Source organism: Dermacentor albipictus, chromosome 2, assembly GCF_038994185.2.
Source record: "Dermacentor albipictus isolate Rhodes 1998 colony chromosome 2, USDA_Dalb.pri_finalv2, whole genome shotgun sequence".
In the NCBI taxonomy this organism is placed as follows: domain Eukaryota; kingdom Metazoa; phylum Arthropoda; class Arachnida; order Ixodida; family Ixodidae; genus Dermacentor; species Dermacentor albipictus.
Window position 1 is genome coordinate 1152830 of NC_091822.1, and position 18511 is coordinate 1171340.

General features: G+C 46.4%; 2 protein-coding genes across 5 annotated transcripts in view; one reads left to right on the forward strand and one right to left on the reverse strand.

Annotated features, from left to right (window-relative positions):
- The window catches only part of sea (mitochondrial citrate transporter scheggia), an 88306-nt gene extending 81187 nt beyond the window's left edge, over nt 1–7119 (reverse strand). For 2 of the 3 annotated variants that reach the window (XR_011511934.1, XM_070533402.1), the window contains exons 1-3: nt 6867–7119; nt 6637–6794; nt 510–717 (exon numbers count right to left, since the gene is read on the reverse strand). Coding sequence is in view for 2 of the 3 variants with exons in the window: in XM_070533402.1 (XP_070389503.1) it covers nt 510–717; nt 6637–6760 (332 nt within the window). In the remaining variant the exon portion in view is untranslated. The remainder of the gene's footprint in view (nt 1–509; nt 718–6636; nt 6795–6866) is intronic. The other variant, XM_070533403.1, reaches the window with a different exon arrangement.
- Nucleotides 7120–7393: 274 nt separating this feature from the next.
- LOC139055847 (sedoheptulokinase-like) overlaps nt 7394–18511 on the forward strand; it is a 290860-nt gene continuing 279742 nt past the window's right edge. Inside the window, exon 1 of one of the 2 annotated variants that reach the window (XM_070533405.1) lies at nt 7394–8477. In XM_070533405.1, coding sequence (XP_070389506.1) covers nt 7834–8477 — 644 coding nt within the window. In that variant the 5' untranslated portion in view covers nt 7394–7833. The remainder of the gene's footprint in view (nt 8478–18511) is intronic. The other variant, XM_070533404.1, reaches the window with a different exon arrangement.

Sequence of the window (18511 nt, forward strand, 5' to 3'; positions counted from 1 at the left end):
TAAACATTTCAAAATAAGCATTCACAATTCAGAATATTTCTGCCTTTTCTTTTTTTTTGAATCATGGGGTTTTACGGGGATTAATATTGACCACATGGGGTTATTCAAGGTGCACTTAAATATAAGTACACAGGTGCTTTTACATTTTGCCTCCCCCGAAATGTGGCCATTGTGGCCGGGATTTAATCCCACGGCCTCATGCTTAGCAGCGCAACATATAGCCACTAAGCAACCATGGCAGGCAAGTGTTTTTCTTGCATGTGCTTCCTTCAATGCACTCCCATCCTAAGCACACCCTTCCAAGCTTAAATTTCTGCAACCTTTTCAAGAATAGAGACCAAATGTCTGGCTTTTCAGGTGGCCATAGAGGTCAACTTCTAAGCTACTGGCCATTCAACACACCCGTGCCACACAACCCCAGCAGCCCAACTTAAGTCCGGGTCTGTACAAGGGCACAAGTCGTCAGCTTGGCCGAGTTACTGAACTGCCAGCACAAGCGTTATACTTGCCTGACAGCTGACTTTGGCACGGATCCGTAGACAAGCACACTAAGCCCCCGGTAGAGTCCCGATACGCCGTGTGAGCGCACCGTCTGGCGCACTACGTCCGCGATGCCGTTGTACCTAGGCTTTGCTGACCGTTCGTCCAGTTGCAGTTGCGTCTTCACATACTCAGTGGGAAAAGTGATGCAGATCTCAATGCCACCTGTGATGCCGCCTGCAGCCACAAGAGGGTGCACATTACATACTTATTTAAAATTTTATTCTAATTATTAGGTTTCAATAATTATGAACATCCATAGCCTTACTGCAAATGTTGAAACATCCTCGTTTAACATACTCAATCCTGAAATTTTCACATGGTGTTAGAATTGCTCGGGGCCTCTTAGCCTTTGTTGAATCCCAGAAAGTGTCCACGTGTATACGTACTGTTTAAAACAAACCACAAACATGCCATCGAATTTTTTGCTGTCGGCAGTCTAATCTTCAGGGTTTTCCTGGTAACTTTCACAAGCAATTAACAAGGGCAATGAACTCCTTTTTGACACAAACGTATTATTTAGATAAGTGAAATCATTCACAGGAACATGAAAAGGACAGCTGCCTGCCAGTAATGTAACAAACATATCTATACATAACTGAGGTTTTTAGCGCACGAAAAGGGACGAAAGACAGTGGCAAGACGCGAACACAGCGCTACTGTGCCCACGTCTTGCCACTGTCTTTCGTCCCTTTTTGTGTGCCAAAAAACCTCAGTTATGGAATACCAACACGCCCTAACCTAGGCTCTCAAGTTATATATCTATACAAATCCTCATTGGTAGGCATCATTTGCGCTCTTTAAAGGAACCACATGCAACGACAACAAACCAATGTTCTAGGTGATCCCTTGTTTACTTGGTTCTCTGCATTTGTTTTTTTTACCAAGGAATAAAAGTAAATCCGAAATAGCAACGCACATGGGCATGATTGCCGTAAGGTGTGATGCTTTGCCCCATCGTACAAGCCCTAATTAATGTAAATTATTTGTGTTTTGAACATTTTGGTGCCCCTCCTAGACCTTTCGGACCTCTGCACGCACCGTAATTAGGAAAATGTCCTCTCACAGTGAATGTTGCGATGCACAGCAATGTCAGCACTGCGTTCACTAGGTTTCAATAGTGGGCTCAGGTGTCCTGCCAGTGAACGAGTTTGCGAAAGTTGCTCTCAGGGCTTAGTTCTGGGAGATCATTAAAATTCTTTCTTCAAAAAATGCCCATCAGTACTGAAGTAATCCAGCAGAGGGATGCAGTCAGTGAATGACTGACTTTTCCAACAAGGAAGGAAAACAGAGCCGAGTCGCAATACATTAAGCTGATTGTCGTCCTTATATGACTCGAATTTTGCTCCAATGCCCTAGCCCACTGAAACCTCCTGTTGACGGTCTGGTGAAAGCAAGCAGCATGGGGCAGGTTACTATTGAAAAAAAGCAGCGGCAGGTCTGAAGGTACGGAAACCTACCACAAGGCAAACAATGTTATAGCTTTTTATGTTTTTTTACCCGCCCGAGTTGCCATGTGGCGTAACTTTAGTATGAAATCAATATAAGAGAGCAGGCCCGTTTAATGCAGATACTGCAACTGTGACTAATAGGACATGTCGTCCATAATCCGTTGTTCATAGCCTTCAGGTTGGTGCCTATTCAATTTCCCAGCTGTCATGACTTGTTTGGAGACAACGTGTGGAGAGCTGTTCCCAGGATTTGGCATTCAGTGTGCACAGTGAGCGAGCGAAAATGGCCTCAGAAGAGGTCATATTGCAAAAGCTGGCACTCCCTCCTAACTGGAGATGTGTAGTGGCATTTGGGCACACGCATTTTTTCTTGCACTTTACGAAAGGACGGAACTTTGGAGAGAAGTCCGGTTTAAGCTAAATTTCATACAGCTTGTTTGGGATGAAAAACTTAGAATTATCAGGCTTTACAGAAAAGGAAAGATCCTACTATTGAGCTAAAATATATGATGTAATGGGGGCTCCCAACTAATTATGATTACCTAGTGCTCTCTAACATGCACCCTAGCACAGTACATGAGCATTTTTTGCATTCTGCCTCCATCAAAATGGAATGCAGCCATGGTTTTAAAATTTGATCGATAGTTTGCAAAAAAGGGAAGCCACATGCTGAAGCCACCCGTTTTGAGCACTTGTTTTTGCCAGGACAACAATAAAGCCTGTTTGTTGGCTCCAGCGCCAGGCTTCCCTTATTCGCCAGCTACTGATCACTTTTCGAGTGTCTCACTTCTCAAGAACCTGAGTCTTTCTCAGCCTTAAAATGTGGCACTTATGTTGCAATGTCCCATTAATAAAAAATATGCCTGTTACCTTTCCCAATATATGCACTTGGAAATATACATGTTTATTAAAATTTATATTTTGCAAAGGAAATCTCTTGCAAAGTGTATTGCATCGGTGGTAGTCACATTTCCTACTTATGAAACATTGTTTCGTTTGCACAGTATTGCAGAGGTTATGACAAATAGCTGGGTCAGCTGTAACTCTTGAATGCTGATACTCAGGCAGGACCAATAACGAGCATCATTATATGCTAAAAATCAAAGCATTTCAGAGAGCTGTGCTTGAGCTTCCCCATTCATCAACATCACCACACAACACTTCAGTCTTACACCTCATGAATACCGACAATTACATATGTGCAACTTCAAGCTCTTGCTCACATATCCATTACAATTTACGATCTTCTGCCAGGACAGATGTATGTGCTCAATTATTCAAGGCAAGATGCAGCAGCTATATTGCATGTGGTTTGTAAAAACGAAATTCAGAGCCCCACAGTTGCATAAAATTTATGTGTGCATCGAGTAATAATCAACATTGGTCATACAAGGAAATACTGCTGTAGTCAATGCTATAAGGCACGAAAACAGCCCACTTGTCAAAATGCTGGCTCCAGGGACATCCCTTACTTGACCACCATTTATCACTTCGTCTCTGCATTCTTATGAACTGCTGCTTTGTGTGCAGTATTTAAGGTAACTTGCACTTTAATTTGAATAGGCCTGAAGACCTTTGTAAAGGGAATATAATTCACAGTATCATAAATATTGGTGGTCCAGCCATCCTTTCAAGATGACTGGTGACTTTAATGCAATTAGTAATCTATCTTATAATGGATGCATAATTCACCATCATCATCATCATCAGCCTGGTTACGCCCACTGCAGGGCAAAGGCCTCTCCCATACTTCAACAACCCCGGTCATGTACTAAATGTGGTCATGCCGTCCCTGCAAACTCCTTAATCTCATTCGCCTACCTAACTTTCTGCTGCCCCCTGCTACGTTTCCCTTCGATTCCAGTCCGTAACCCTTAATGACCATCGGTTATCTTCCCTCCTCATTACATGTACTGCCCATGCCCATTTCTTTTTCTTGATTTCAATTAAGATGTCACTAACTCACGTTTGTTCCCTCACCCAATCTGCTCTTTTCTTATCCCTTAACGTTACACCCATCATTCTTTCCATAGCTCGTTGTGCCGTCCTCAATTTAAGTAGAACCCTTTTCGTAAGCCTCCAGGTTTCTGCCCCGTATGCGAGTACTGGTAAGACACAGCTGTTATACACTTTTCTCTTGAGGGATAATGGCAACCTGCTGTTCATGATCTGAGAATGCCTGCCAAAAGCACCCCAGCCCATTCTTAGTCTTCCGATTATTTCCGTCTCATGATCTGGAGACATCGTCACTACCTACCCTAAGTAGATGTATTCCCTTACCACTTCCAGTGCCTCGCTACCTATTGTAAATTGCTGCTCTCTTCCGAGGCTCCTAAAGATTACTTTAGTTTTCTGCAGATTAATTTTTATACCCACTCTTATGCTTTGCCGCTCCAGGTCAGTGAGCATGCATTGCAGTTGGTCCCCTGAGTTGCTAAGCAAGGCAATATCATCAGTTAATTGCAAGTTACTAAGGTATTCTCCATTAACTTTTATCCCCAATTCTTCCCAATCCAGGTCTATGAATATCTCCTGTAAACACGCTGTGAATAGCATTGGAGAGATCGTATCTCCACGCCCGTCGCCTTTCTTTATTGGGATTTTGTTACTTTTTTTATGGAGGACTACGGTGGCTGTGGAGCCGCTATAGATATCTTTCAGTATTTTTACATACAGCTTGTCTACACCCCGATTCCGTAATGCCTCCATGACTGCTGCGGTTGACAGAATCAAACGCTTTCTCGTAATGCATAATTGATTATTTCTAATACTGTTATTATGAAAAGTGGCCTCTACCCAGTGCCACATACATACCCAAGTTGGCATCTAGGCGGTTTATTGAAGAGCAGCACACACCCAGTGTTGCATACTCAGTGACCCAAGTTGGTGTAATATGGCTGGTTCTGAACCTGGTTCCTTCGGCACATCAGCCTGATGTGCTACCCTTTTAACCATGAACTACGCAGTGACCCAAGTTGGCGGGAAAGAGGTTAGGCACAGACATACATACGTACACACAGACGTACCGCAAACGGTGTGAACCTCCCAAGGAATGTTAGCTGCATTAACAGTGGTCGACCACACCAGTCACATTCATTCACGACCACACCAGTCACACCAGTCAATTCCTTGTTCGACCACTGTTGATCACTCTAGAGAACAAGCTCTTCCCTAGGTGTTGTCTTTCTATACATCAAACTTTCTTTCACAGAAAATGGACAGCTGTAATTAAGCCCTAGCAAGGAATTTGACAAGTCTGGTCCTGCCTTGTCTCACTTAATATTTTTTTCCCTATCCCACAGCAGCATGCATTTCAAGAGATCAGGTATGTTGGTAGAGCTCTGAAATTTCTGGGAGAGCTATTATATTTTGATCGCACTGCCTGATAGGAAATGAAAAAGAAATATACAGCTGCAGTACAAAGACGCAGGTCAGGTTTCCCGTTCAAGCGAGCATTTTTTTTTTTTTTCGGTCATCGCAAACTTATGATGCGAGTTTCCTGGAGGCCATCTGCCTGCCAGCCGGCCAGCCAGCCCAGGAGCGTCCTCGGCAAGGGCCGAGTTTCGCTACGTGCTGACGCGCGTAAGTGAAGGTGTCGCGAGATACCTTTCCCCCTTTCGTCAGAGAGTGTGACGTCACGAGAAGCACAACAAGCCGCCGTGACGCCTGGCGGAAACCCGGGATCTCGTTATCGTCGCCATCGAGAAAGCAAGGCACGCGCGGTGTCAGTATCGCGATTCGGCTGCACAAAGCAAGCCCCTGGGGTAATATGAGTGCGGGAGACGATACAACGGCAAAGAAAGTGACAAAAAGCAGGCGGAGTGACGGGAAACTAGCTTGCAAGGAAATCAAGGCCGAGAAGTGCGACTTTCAAGGAGCTAGGTACAAATATATTTCGTCGAAGGTCGGAATACTGCCCGAAGGTCACAGCCAAATGACGGTCCTTGTTACGAAACGGCCGGGAAACCTAATAAAAAGATCCAGTGTAACCGGCGCAACCTTCGGCCGATATGAAGAAAATGAGTAGCTCTACAGCGCGCGCACGAGTTCCACAACTGCCGGCGCTTACGCGAGAATTTTCCGCGAGGCCGCACTTTTTCTACAATTAAAACAGCGTCCGCACTCGACGTTCGAACGAGGGTCTCCACACTGGAAAGTCCAGGTTCTCGGAAATTCACGCGAAGCGATCGAGGGGCCAATCAGGGGACTGGAAAGTAAACACGCGCTCAGAACATCGCGCGACCGGACTGGTGCTGATTACGCACACGGACAAGCGGTGCGGATAGACGGTCTGGAGATAAAAACCGAGAATGACTTGCGATAGACATGGCGTGAAAACAAGTAGGCTCCTAGACGGCGGGACGCGATAAAAAGCATCTGAAGTTCACTGTTCTTAAACCGGCCACTGAATGGGCAACCCAATGGGTTCGCCGTCCGATGTCAACTGCCTCTCGAATTGTCATCCCATTCCGCCAAGAATTCTTGGGAATGCAAACCTCATTCAAGCATGTGCGGTGGATCTGGGCAATGCAAAACACCCGAGCTAGACGTCACCGCGGCCAAAGCGGAAAACAATTGGAATACCGAAACTGCGTTCGCGCCAATGTGGGAGCCAAAACGAATTAGTTTTTCGTTTTCTGATTACCTGCGACAATTCCTTTCGTAGTCTTCTGCGACGGCAGAAACGAGGATGCTGCCAAAGCGGCGCCGCTGGTGGCCATGTGCGGCCTTGCGAACGGGCTGCGAAACTTGGCTCTGTCCTTGTCCATGCTTCGCCTTTCGAGTCGCCGCCTCGCCAACCACCTGCAAAGACACGACGAGGCCTTCCCCTCAACGCGCAGAAAAGATAGAACCATATGATAGAACTTTGCTGACCTTATTTGTACGCGAGTTGGAAGTGACGGAACCTCTCAGCGTAATAGACGTACTGTTTAGGGACTCTCCGACCGGCGACCCTGCACCACACGTACAGCTGCTGCACTCACGCGAGCACCTCACCGGATCACCGCCGTTGCGTGCCACACACTACAGGATCATTTGACGACCGCTCAAAGGACGAGCCTCCAGAACGAACCAATCGCGGGGCAGAAACGAACCGGCTGTCTTCTGAAACAACTAGTGAACTATCCCTACGTTTGCCAGAAATGACACCAATATTTTCATCACTGCGGAAGTGGTGGCGCTAAATTGGATAACATCACAAATGTTACATTTTTGCTGTGTTGAACATATATTATAACATATTATAATACCACAATATATATATATATATATATATATATATATATATATATATATATATATATATATATATATATATATATATATATATATACATTTATTCACGTGTTGTTTTCTATTTACGATTTAAACAACTTAGGCGTCAAAATTTTAATAAATAACGATTACGAGCAAGGCGCCGCATTATCCCTGGCGGCAAGCATTGAAGAACTTCGCTATAAAAGCGAGTAGTTGTACTTTACCCTATTTGACAACTTTCACTCGTATGCGAGAGTTCATCTGGTGGCCACTGTGCGCGTGAACGTTGGTTTCGCTTCACTGTTCCTTCGTCGGACACGCCCCCTCGCCCACCGAGAGAAGGGAAAAGAGAGAGCATGAAACCGAAAGCGGAGGGGCGGCGGCGATAACGAGGCAAACTGTCTTCGGCCGGCCGCTCGCTGCGGCAGACGCCAGCGGTGCTACGTGTGCACCCTGCGATCGACGAGTGTGCTCCGCGTACCGTGTTCGGCGCGTGTTTCGGCGTCTTTGGAGCCGCGAAGCCATCGGCGAGCCCGTCAATACAGCACCGAGAAGACGCGATCGTCGTAGCGAGGATACGACTATGGCTTCGGCGTCGCCGGATCGCGCGGTCTCTTCGAAGGGCCTGGTCTTGGGAGTGGACCTGGGCACGACCACGGTCAAGGCGTGCCTCGTATCGTCTGAAGGCGGCTCCGCGGTCTCGTCGCTGTCGCGCGAGACGAAGGCAACCATCGCCAGCGACCTGGGTTCTCTGGGCAGCGAGCAGGACGCGCACAGGATCTGCACCGCGTTGCAGTTCTGCCTGTCGCAGCTGCCCAAGGAACAGCTGGCTCGCGTGACGCGCGTGGCCGTCTCGGGACAGATGCACGGCGTCGTCCTCTGGAGACGCGAGAGCGGCTGGAAGCGCAACGCGTTCGGACGCTTTGACGTGGACGTGGTGAGCGCGCTGTACACTTGGCAGGACGGGCGCTGCTCGGCGAGCTTCCTCGAGTCCCTGCCCAGGCCCCGCTCGCACTTGCGGCTCAGCTCGGGCCACGGCTGCGCGACGCTCTTCTGGCTGCTCAGGCACCGGGCGAGCGAGCTGCTGGAGCGGTTCGACCGCGCGGGCGCCGTGCAAGACTTGGTGGTGGCCATGCTGTGCGGCCTCGACCGGCCGGTCATGTCGACGCAGACGGCTGCGTCGTGGGGCTACTTCGACACCGTCGACGGCCAGTGGAACACCGACCTGTGAGTCTGCATTCTTTCGCGCACCGGTCATCTGCGCTATGCGGTTACGCGCAGCAGTCTGCCGCCTTATCGAATAAAGAGCTCGCTCTCGCCGCTGTTCAGTTTGCTTGCCAGCGCAGGCGATGAGGCGGAAGGTATAGGGCCTTGCGCGTAAACCACTGTCACTCGCTGTACAGTTTTTTTTTCATTACGTTATTTTTCAATTTTACTGTCACGAACAGCTACATCGCGCCTTATATAGAGACAGTTGAATTATTACGAATGCACAATAATTCCTCGTCAAATGCGGCCGTGCACTACTGTCACGCTCACTGGCGACTCGCGCGTGTTTTGACCGAGGTGCTTTCCAAGCTGTAAACGCTTTTCACCGTTGCACGCGAGCTTTATGCGTTTGGCGAAGCCTCAAAAGGCAGCGGTTGCTTTTCAATCGGTGCCGCGCGCGTTCCGTGCCGAAGGCGTGTACTTGGGACAGAAGTTCCCGTCGTACATCGGACACGTGCCCAGGCTTAACGTATGCATCGGGTGGCCGAAGTACTGGAATCTGCACGGAAAGCCGTCTCGTTGCAAGGTGCAGCGCCATGTTTATCTACAACCGGGGCAAAACGTTACCTTTTTGCGCTGACACAAATTTGCGAGCGCGAATAGGGGAACTGCGCATTATGCGTTCTCGAACTTCGAAGGGAGGTTTACGCTTTCCATAGCTTCGTTACGGCAGAATTATTTTGCAGGATGATCACATTTTCTTCTTCCTATTTTTTTTTTATGGGGGGGGGGGGGGAGCTCCGTAAGGTAGTTTTGCATTGTTCACCTAAATAGAAAATGCGTTGAATAAAGGGAAAATCAGACATCCACCCGTTCGTAGCAACTGCTACAAAGGAGCAATTGTAGGAGCAAAGGAGCTTTGTAGCAATTGCTGCGAACGGGTGGATGTCTGATTTTCCCTTTATTCCTTACTTCTCTCCACCTTGCGAGTTTCCGCAGAACTACTACGTCTGAAAATGCGTTATTTGCGGTATTTGACAGTGGAGAATTAAGCTGCGACACGTACCTGCAGTGGTTCCTCCTAGTCGACCATGAAGTTAGGTGAAGGCAAACGACAATGCCAAGTCTATTATTGAAAGACATGTGGACAAAAAGAATCGCGTTTACTGCGAAGCTTGAGTGAATCGAGCGGCTGCAAGTGCGAGATCTTTAATGTTAGAATGAGAGCGCGGATATCAAAGTAGAGCACGAGTGATAAAACGACATTTTACGTTATGTTTGGTAGAAAGCTTCGTGCGATGTGTAGAGGCAGTGGGTATACATTTCGGCGTTCATAAACGGATTGCGCGTGCGTTCATAAAAAAAAGAAAGGAAGGCACTGGAATAAGGTTTGTTGTAGTACGTAGATTCCACACAAAAGTTGTCAAATCAAATAGTGCTCGAACTATAAACGCAGATAAACGGACAATACAGAACGGCGACCATGTGCATGCAGAATCTCTTTGCACGTGGTGATACTGTACGTGGTAATTAGAATAGCCGATATGACGTATAGGCCTGCATGGAGGGCAAACACCGACGCAACGGTCTCTGCGTCTTGCTGCACGTGCCGTGCTTGTGCAGCTAAGTAGTCGCTGCTGACCGCCGAGCTGGCGCACGTCCGCGAGCTGCACCGTGTGCGCTTGCGGGACCGAGGGCGGGACCTCGCAATTGGCGGAGCCATTCATCTCGCTCTGGCCGCGGCTCTTCTTGGCAGCGATCGTGTTGACACGCCCGCAGATTGACGGATGGACGCGAAGCTGCAGCACGCCAGTCCCGCGGAGCAAAGACACGGCTATACACGCCGCGCTGTGTTCTCAAAGTGCGTGATTTGCTGGGCCAGTTGGTTCGTGTCTGAAGCCAAGAACCGGCGAAAACCAAGGACCAGAAGGACGCACACGTGCGCTGTAAATCAAGTCCGGCGACTCCTTCTGGCCCTGCGTCTTGGTTATCGCCGGTTCTTTTTTTTTTTTTTTTTCGCTTGGCGAACGCTATGCAGAACGGCCGAGGAACAAACGTAGGTGGTCTCGTATAGCTCTTAGGGAATTTGTTAAAAGAACAACGAGATATGGATTATGAACAAAAAGGCATTATGCTGTGATTTTGTGTGAAAAATTCATTGCCTACGTTTCCGAGTTCTGAGTTGCTGATTTTTGGCAGTATTGTCAAGCAGGCTGCATGGTTAATTACTGCTGCTTCCGGGGATCAGAGTTTAGGAAGATGTTGTTAGCTTTATTCCTAGAAAAAAGAACTCATTTTTCACGTTCAGTCCGTATAAGCCTGTGCAGATGGCGTGCGTTACTGTGTTGTCTGCATGTAGGCGAAGAACCGCTTGTGGGAATTTGAAGTAACGCTAATTGATGCTTACAGCTATATGCAGAATAAGAAAAGGAATGTACCAATATATATTACCTTTCCCGTTCTACACGTTCAACTCACATGAGCAATTTACTGGTGTTTGTTGCTTGAGGAGTATAAATGACGAATGTGGCGAACTGACAGAGGCTGCTTGGCCCAATTTCACTCAGGGTTCACTTGGCCCAATTTCACTCAACTCCCAGGGTTCTACAAGGAAACATATATACCCAAGAAAGAGGATGGGGAAACGGTGCCGCTGTAGCTCAATTGGTTGAGCATCGCAGGCGAAATGTGAAGGTTGTGGGATCGTTCCCCACCTGCGGCAAGTTGTTTTTTCATACACTTGTCATTTCGATTAATTTATCGTTTGTTTATTTCATTTATTAAGCACAAGTAATTTTCCACATGTTGACCTTGGTGTCGGTGTTTGTTGGCTTCTTATAATATGACTAATAAAAGTCGGGCCCATCGGTTAACCGCCTTTCTTCACGTGAGCAATGTTGTGTAGGGAAGCGGCACCTCCTGCAAGCGACGGGCCATTTTCCCGCAATGGGGGTCGATTTGCTGGGCGGGAGGCTTGAAAATTCAGAGGGCCAGCAGGCACAGCGCCGATCCGCGACGACAGTGCGTCATTTTCGGTCCCGCAGATGTGGCGGATGGAAAATTCGCAGATAAAGGAAAGTTACCGAAGCTCGGGGTCTGCGAGGCACTCGCGCAGCTTTCGGAAGGGAGAGGGGGAGCCCTCGATTGCCCGCACCCGTGGCTCTTGTGGTGGAATGCCGAGAAAATCCAGGGCTTCGACTCTAAAAAATGCATTTCTGGAGATTTGGGACCAGGCCGCGTCCATCCGCTCGCTCAAATAGAAGGCGAATCTGTGCGACATGCAACGAGAATGTCGCTAAGGTGAACGGGTGTCCGCGCGTAACCTTGTCCATGAACCTTTGAAAAGTTTGCGCCGCATTCTTCAAACCGTAAGGCATACGGACAAACTCAAATAGGTCAAACGGAGTAGTGGTTGCAGTCTTCGGAGTGTCGCTGGGTTTGACAGGAATTTGGTGGTACGTGCTCATCAAATTTATTTATTTATTGATACTGCAATCCCACATTTTGGCAGGAGGGTACAAATGTTGAAAACATCACAAAAAAGTCAACCCACAAATACATAGATACATAGGAGTAAATAAACTAATGCAAACTAAAATAGGAGGCATACGTTAAGTACTAAGTTAGACTCGAGGTAAACGAGGTAAGTGAAGGCTGTTGAACTTGGGAGTTAGTAAGCTGGTTAGTAAGCTGGTCCGGACAGGCCGCCATTGGAATATGAACCTGGCAACGTTTAACGCTAGAACGTTATCTAGTGAGGCGAGTGTAGCAGTGCTATTGGAGGAATTAGAGGGCAGTAAATGGGATATAATAGGGCTCAGTGAAGTTACGAGGCCAAAAGAAGCATATACAGTGCTAAAAAGCGGGCACGTCCTGTGCTACCGGGGCTTAGCAGAGAGAAGGGAACTAGGCGTCGGATTCCTGATTAATAAGAATATAGCTGGTAACATACAGGAATTCTATAGCATTAACGAGAGGGTGGCAGGTCTTGTTGTGAAACTTAATAAGAGGTACAAATTGAAGGTCGTACAGGTCTACGCCCCTACATCCAGTCATGATGACCAGGAAGTCGAAAGCTTCTATGAAGACGTGGAATCGGCGATGGGTAGAGTGAAAACTAAATACACTATACTAATGGGTGACTTTAATGCCAAGGTAGGCAAAAAAAAGCAGGCTGGAGACAAGGCAGTGGGGGAATATGGCATAGGCACTAGGAATATCAGGGGGGAGTTATTAGTAGAGTTTGCGGAACAGAATAATATGAGGATAATGAATACCTTCTTCCGCAAGCGGGATAGCCGAAAGTGGACGTGAAGGGGCCCGAACGGCGAGACTAGAAATGAAATAGACTTCATACTCTGCGCTAACCCTGGCATCATACAAGATGTGGACGTGCTCGGCAAGGTGCGCTGCAGTGACCACAGGATGGTAAGAACTCGAATTAGCCTAGACCTGAGAAGGGAACGGAAGAAACTGGTACATCAGAAGCCGATCAATGAGTTAGCGGTAAGAGGGAAAATAGAGGAATTCCAGATCAAGCTTCAGAACAGGTATTCGGCTTTAACTCAGGAAGAGGACCTTAGTGTTGAAGCAATGAACGACAATCTTGTGGACATCATTAAGGAGTGTGCAATGGAAGTCGGTGGTAACTCCGTTAGGCAGGATACCAGTAAACTATCGCAGGAGACGAAAGATCTCATCAAGAAACGCCAATGTATGAAAGCCTCTAACCCTACAGCTAGAATAGAACTGGCAGAACTTTCAAAGTTAATCAACAAGCGTCAGGCACGTACCCAGGATTTTTTTTCGGGGGGGGGCCCACCACCCCCATCATCATCATCATCATCAGCCTGTTTTATGTCCACTGCAGGACGAAGGCCTCTCCCTGCGATCTCCAATTACCCCTGTCCTGCGCCAACCGATTCCAACTGGCGCCCGCGAATTTCCTCATTTCATCGCTCCACCTAGTGTTTTGTCGTCCTCGATTGCGTTTCCCTTCTCTTGGTACCCATTCTGTAAACCTAATGGTGCAACGGTTATCTAACCGGCGCATTACATGACCTGCCCAGGTACATTTTTTCCTCTTGATGTCAATTAGAATATCGTCTATACCCGTTCGCTCTCTGATCCAAACCACTCTCGTTCTATCTTAACGTTATGCCTAGCAGTCTTCGTTCGATCGCTTTTTGCGTGGTCCTTAACTTGCTTTCAAGTCTCTGCCCCATATGCACTGGCAAATGCATTGGCACTGGACATATTTCACTGGCAAAATGCACTGATTGCACACCTTACTTTTCAATAGTAATGGTAAGCTTCCAGTCAGGAGCTGGCAATGTCTGCCGTATGCGATCCAACCTATTTTTATTCTTCTGTGAATTTCCTTCTCATGATCAGGGTTCCCTCTGATTAATTGACCTAGGTAAACGTACGCCTTCACAGTCTCTAGTGGCCGACTGGCCATCCTGATCTCTAGTTCCTTTGCCCGGTTATTAATCATTATCTTCATCTTCTGCATAATAATATTCAACCCCACTCTTACACTCTCTCTGTTAAGGTCTCCAATGATTTGTTGTAACTCGTCTGCATTGTTATTGAATAGAACAATGTCATCGGCAAACCGAAGGTTACTGAGATATTTGCCGTCGATCTTTACTCCTAAGCCTTCCCAGTTTAATAGCTTGAATTCTTCTAAGCACGCAGAAAATAGCTTTGGAGAAATTGTGTCTCCCTGTCTGACCCCTTTCTCTCCAGGTATCTCCCTGCTTTTCTTGTGTAGAATTAAAGTAGCTGTAGACAGTGGCGTAGCCAGAAATTTTGTTCGGGGGGGGGGCTACGCCACGGGCCCAATATATATATATATATATATATATATATATATATATATATATATATATATTTATTGCTGCACGTTGCAGCTCAGCCTCCTCAAGAGGAAGCTTTACCTCGGGTGCTCCTATTTAAGTACATGTAGAAGGGGAATTCGTTTTTCCCTGCAACCACTTCACCAAATTTGAGGAGGTTTGTGGCATTTAAAAGAAAAACTTTAATTCTAGTGACTACTTGCTTCGAATTTTTCATTTAGGAGGTCAATTATTTAATAAAAATTGGCCAAAATTGAAAATTTTCAGCAAACGAAACTATCAAGTTTAAAACTCCGTGACTCAACAATGAAAAATGATATCACAATTCTGTGAATTGCATCTAATAGTACATCTACAGTGGACAAAATAGATATGTTACACATGATTCTCAAAAAAATTTAGTATTGTGGAAATACGGCTTTTGCAGAACCCCTGTACACAACGTAACCAATTCACGTAAGATACAAATTGACACAGCGAACTTGTCCGCTTTGACTGTTATAATAAATGCCGTTTACAGAACCACAATGTCTGTTCTCCATGCATAGCTACTAGTTTGTAAACGTCCTGCTTCTATTTTTTCAAACTTTCGAATTTTCCAAAGTATTTTAAACAAAATTCAGGCCCTACATCGAAGTTCTGTTTCCAACAGACACTAGGATTTAACTTTCTCTCTCAAATGCAACCAATTTCAATAAAATCGATTAGCAGGATTATCTCAGAAAAGCGTTTCTGCGTTTTACAAGTATTTGAATAGGCCGCGTCGGATTGGGCCCGAGCTAAAGCTTCCTCTTATCGAGGGATCAAATACATGAATAATAACTGCATTGTCATTGCCAAAGATGCAGCAAACGAATTCTTGAAAGCTACGCTCTGTAAATACAAGTAAAATACAGTGAAAGCTCGTTAATTCGAACTTCAATAATTCGAATTTATGGATAATTCGAACTGTACGACTTGGTCCGGCCAAGCTCCACAGAAGTCTATGAATAAAAAAGTCCGTTAATTCGAACGCGAGAAGGTTCCCTCACGGATAATTCGAACTACGCTCGCCTGGCACACGGCCAGAGAAACGCGCCTACTGCCTACACACAAGGCTGTATTGCCTCCGAAACGGAGAGAACGGCGAGAGAAGGCAAAATCGGAAAAAATCTAATCGACGCGGGGTCAGCCAGAAGGCAGCGGCGGCTGCCGCCTCTCCGTTCTACGTAACGTCCGAGACTTCTTGCCCATTGCGAATTTCGAAGGCTTTCCAAATCTTGTACAGCTGCTAATGTTGTGCGGAGATGGCACGGCAAGCTCCAAAACACAGCGAATCAAGTACGTCGCAGCTGCGCTTGCAATCAAGAACCAACGAATCAGGGCCTTCGCCACCTTCACATGTTCAGCGTCTTTGTCTCAGCAGTCTTCATCGGTTGTGCACCTCTGTTTTCAGCTTAGGAGGTGTCGGCAGTCGCGATTCATTGTGATGGTGTTAAGCCTCGGCTAACGTTCGTTTCAGTGGACATCGGTGGTGTGGCACAGTCGGACCCAGAGCTTCGACTTGAAGATGGCGTGTGCCCGCGGCACACGCCATCACTTTCTGATACGCCAAATTTCTGACATGCCCTACTGCTTCCAAATCGCAGTGTACTGTTGCCCTCCTTCACTTTCGTTAGTTCGAACTTTCGTTAATTCGAACTGAAGCGGCCTCCCCTCGCGGTTCGAATTAACGAGCTTTTACTGTATGTATTTTTTTCATAAAATATTATACTCGTATGTGCCAAAAATTGTGCCCAACATAACTGACGTCAATGCTTCCATGTTTTTTGTCTATTTATTGAGTAAAGAAAATATCACACGAGCTTTAGAACTACATCAGTTCGAAACCAGGAAAGCAGTGCATGCCGCTGATATGAAAAATTAAAAGGCAATGAACTGAACAAGTTGAGGACAAACATCTTAATGAAACTTTGTCATTCAAGAACCGTGCTTACATTCTTGTATATATGCAATGGCCAGTGAAAAATCTCAATGACGCTGTCGTTTGTTCCAATGTATTACGCAGGAGTAGCTGTCCCTTGTCGTGTATCGTGAGTAATTTCACCGAAGTTATAGTCGCGACAGAGAGCACGTACAAAAAGCAGGAGTTCTGCAAGATATATGAGGGCAAGTCAAATGAATGAGCCAACAACGGGGTACTTTATTTAAAAGTAGTCTTCATGAGAATTTAGACATTTGTCCTATTGACTAACGAGTTGCGTGATTCCCGTCTTATAAAACTCCTTGGGTTGCTGCTTCAAAAAGTCTGTATCTGGTTCCCTTGAGCTGTTTTTTCGGTTGCACCAAAATGTAGAAGTCGCAAGGTGACAGGTCTGAGCTGTATGGCGGATGTTGCAGCGTTTCCCACTTGAACTTTGCCAGTTTTGTATTAACTACATAAGCGAGGTGGGGACAGGCATTGTCATGGAACAAAATGACCCCATTCGTCAATTTTCCACGTTGTTCGTTCTTGATTGCGACACGCTGCCGTTCTGGCGTTTCACAATATCGGAAACAATTGATAGCCTCTCAAGATTTAGCAAATTCTATCAGTAATGGACCCTGTCGATCGAATAAAAAGTCAACAACACCTTTCCAGCGGAAATGATGGCCTTTACGTTATTTGGGCGTGGTAAATTCGAATGTTTCCGCTGTAAGCTTTGCCGTCGTGTTTCAGGCTCGTAGTAGTGGCACCAAGGTTCGTCCCCGATCACAGTTGCAAACAAGAAGTCGTCATGCTCATTGTGATACCCGATCAGATGAGTCAAGGCAGCGCGAAACTTCTCCGTCTTCTCGCGATGGATAAAAATCTTGGGGACCCATTGCGCACCAAAGAGCCGATAACCGAGAAGCTCATGAATTATGGCGTGAACCGAATCGTGACTGATGTTCAGACAGTCTGCCAGTTCATCGATGCTTATCCTCCGTTCTTGTTTCAGCAGCTCATGAACCATTGCAATTGTGTGGGGGGTGATTGCACGATGGTTTTGGCCCGGTCTTGGAATGTCTTTGCAACGTCCTTTGAACCGTTTGCTCCAACGCTTCACAGTGGTCAATGAAATGCAGTGTTCAACGTACACGACAGTCATATGGTGATTAATTTCTGTTTTGCAAACACCTTCAGCTGTCAAAAACTTCGCGACACCGAGTTGTTCAACTTTTGAAGTGTCCATTATGTGACGCAACCATATTCAACCCAGTGTATGAGAGCAATAAAGAACATTTATCTTCACACCTGCGTGTCACTTTTGTAAATGAGACATGCCGTTCTCCTACGCGCATGCCTCGCAGATAATGAACCAAACCATTATTGCGCGGTTAGGGTAGGCTCACTTTCATTTGACTCGCCCTCGTACATTATAAATGCAAAGATACAATGGGATATGCAAATGCGAAAATACGGCTTGATAAAGGACAAAAAAGTGTCACTGGAAACAAAGTTCACTGCATGTATACACAAAACCTCACAACAAGATATTTAAGTATACGTATAAGTCTCTAATGAGTCTATGTATGTAACTGTATAAGTTACCTGTATATAATGCGTCTAATAACTGTATAACTCTAATAACTGTATAATGCGTATATAATACTGTAATAAAGAAGTAACTGTATATAATGCGTCAAACAAGGCAAATAAACATGTTGCAGAATCCTAGATTCACAGAATCCTAGATTCCGCCCCCATTCCATCCACTCCCCCCGATGTATTGCGCGCGACGGAAGGCGGCACGCTTGCTCCCTGCTTTTCTCCTTTGCGCACACAAGACTGAGCCACCATCGCCGGCTCACCCATTCCACCTCCCCTCCTACGCTTTCACTCGCACATACAGCATGCAGCGCGTGGTCACGATGTTATCACCCTTGGACTTTATACGAAACATGAGGGCGATGGCAGGAATGCGCCTGGAGTGTCCATATAATTTCTTTCGCAATAATATAATAAGCGTATCCGGCAACTGAAGCGTCCCGTCGTCCATTACTTTCCGCGAAAGAAGTATCAAAATCGAACTTTCACCATGCGACAATTCGCTGCGCCGCAACAATGTATTTTTTTCTGTGAGGCGGAGGCACCGAAATGAAAAAAAAACGCATAGGAAAGTATGTTGGCCAGAATCTAATGCCTACTTCGGGCACCTAATGGGGCTACGGAAGGAATACCGAAGAAAA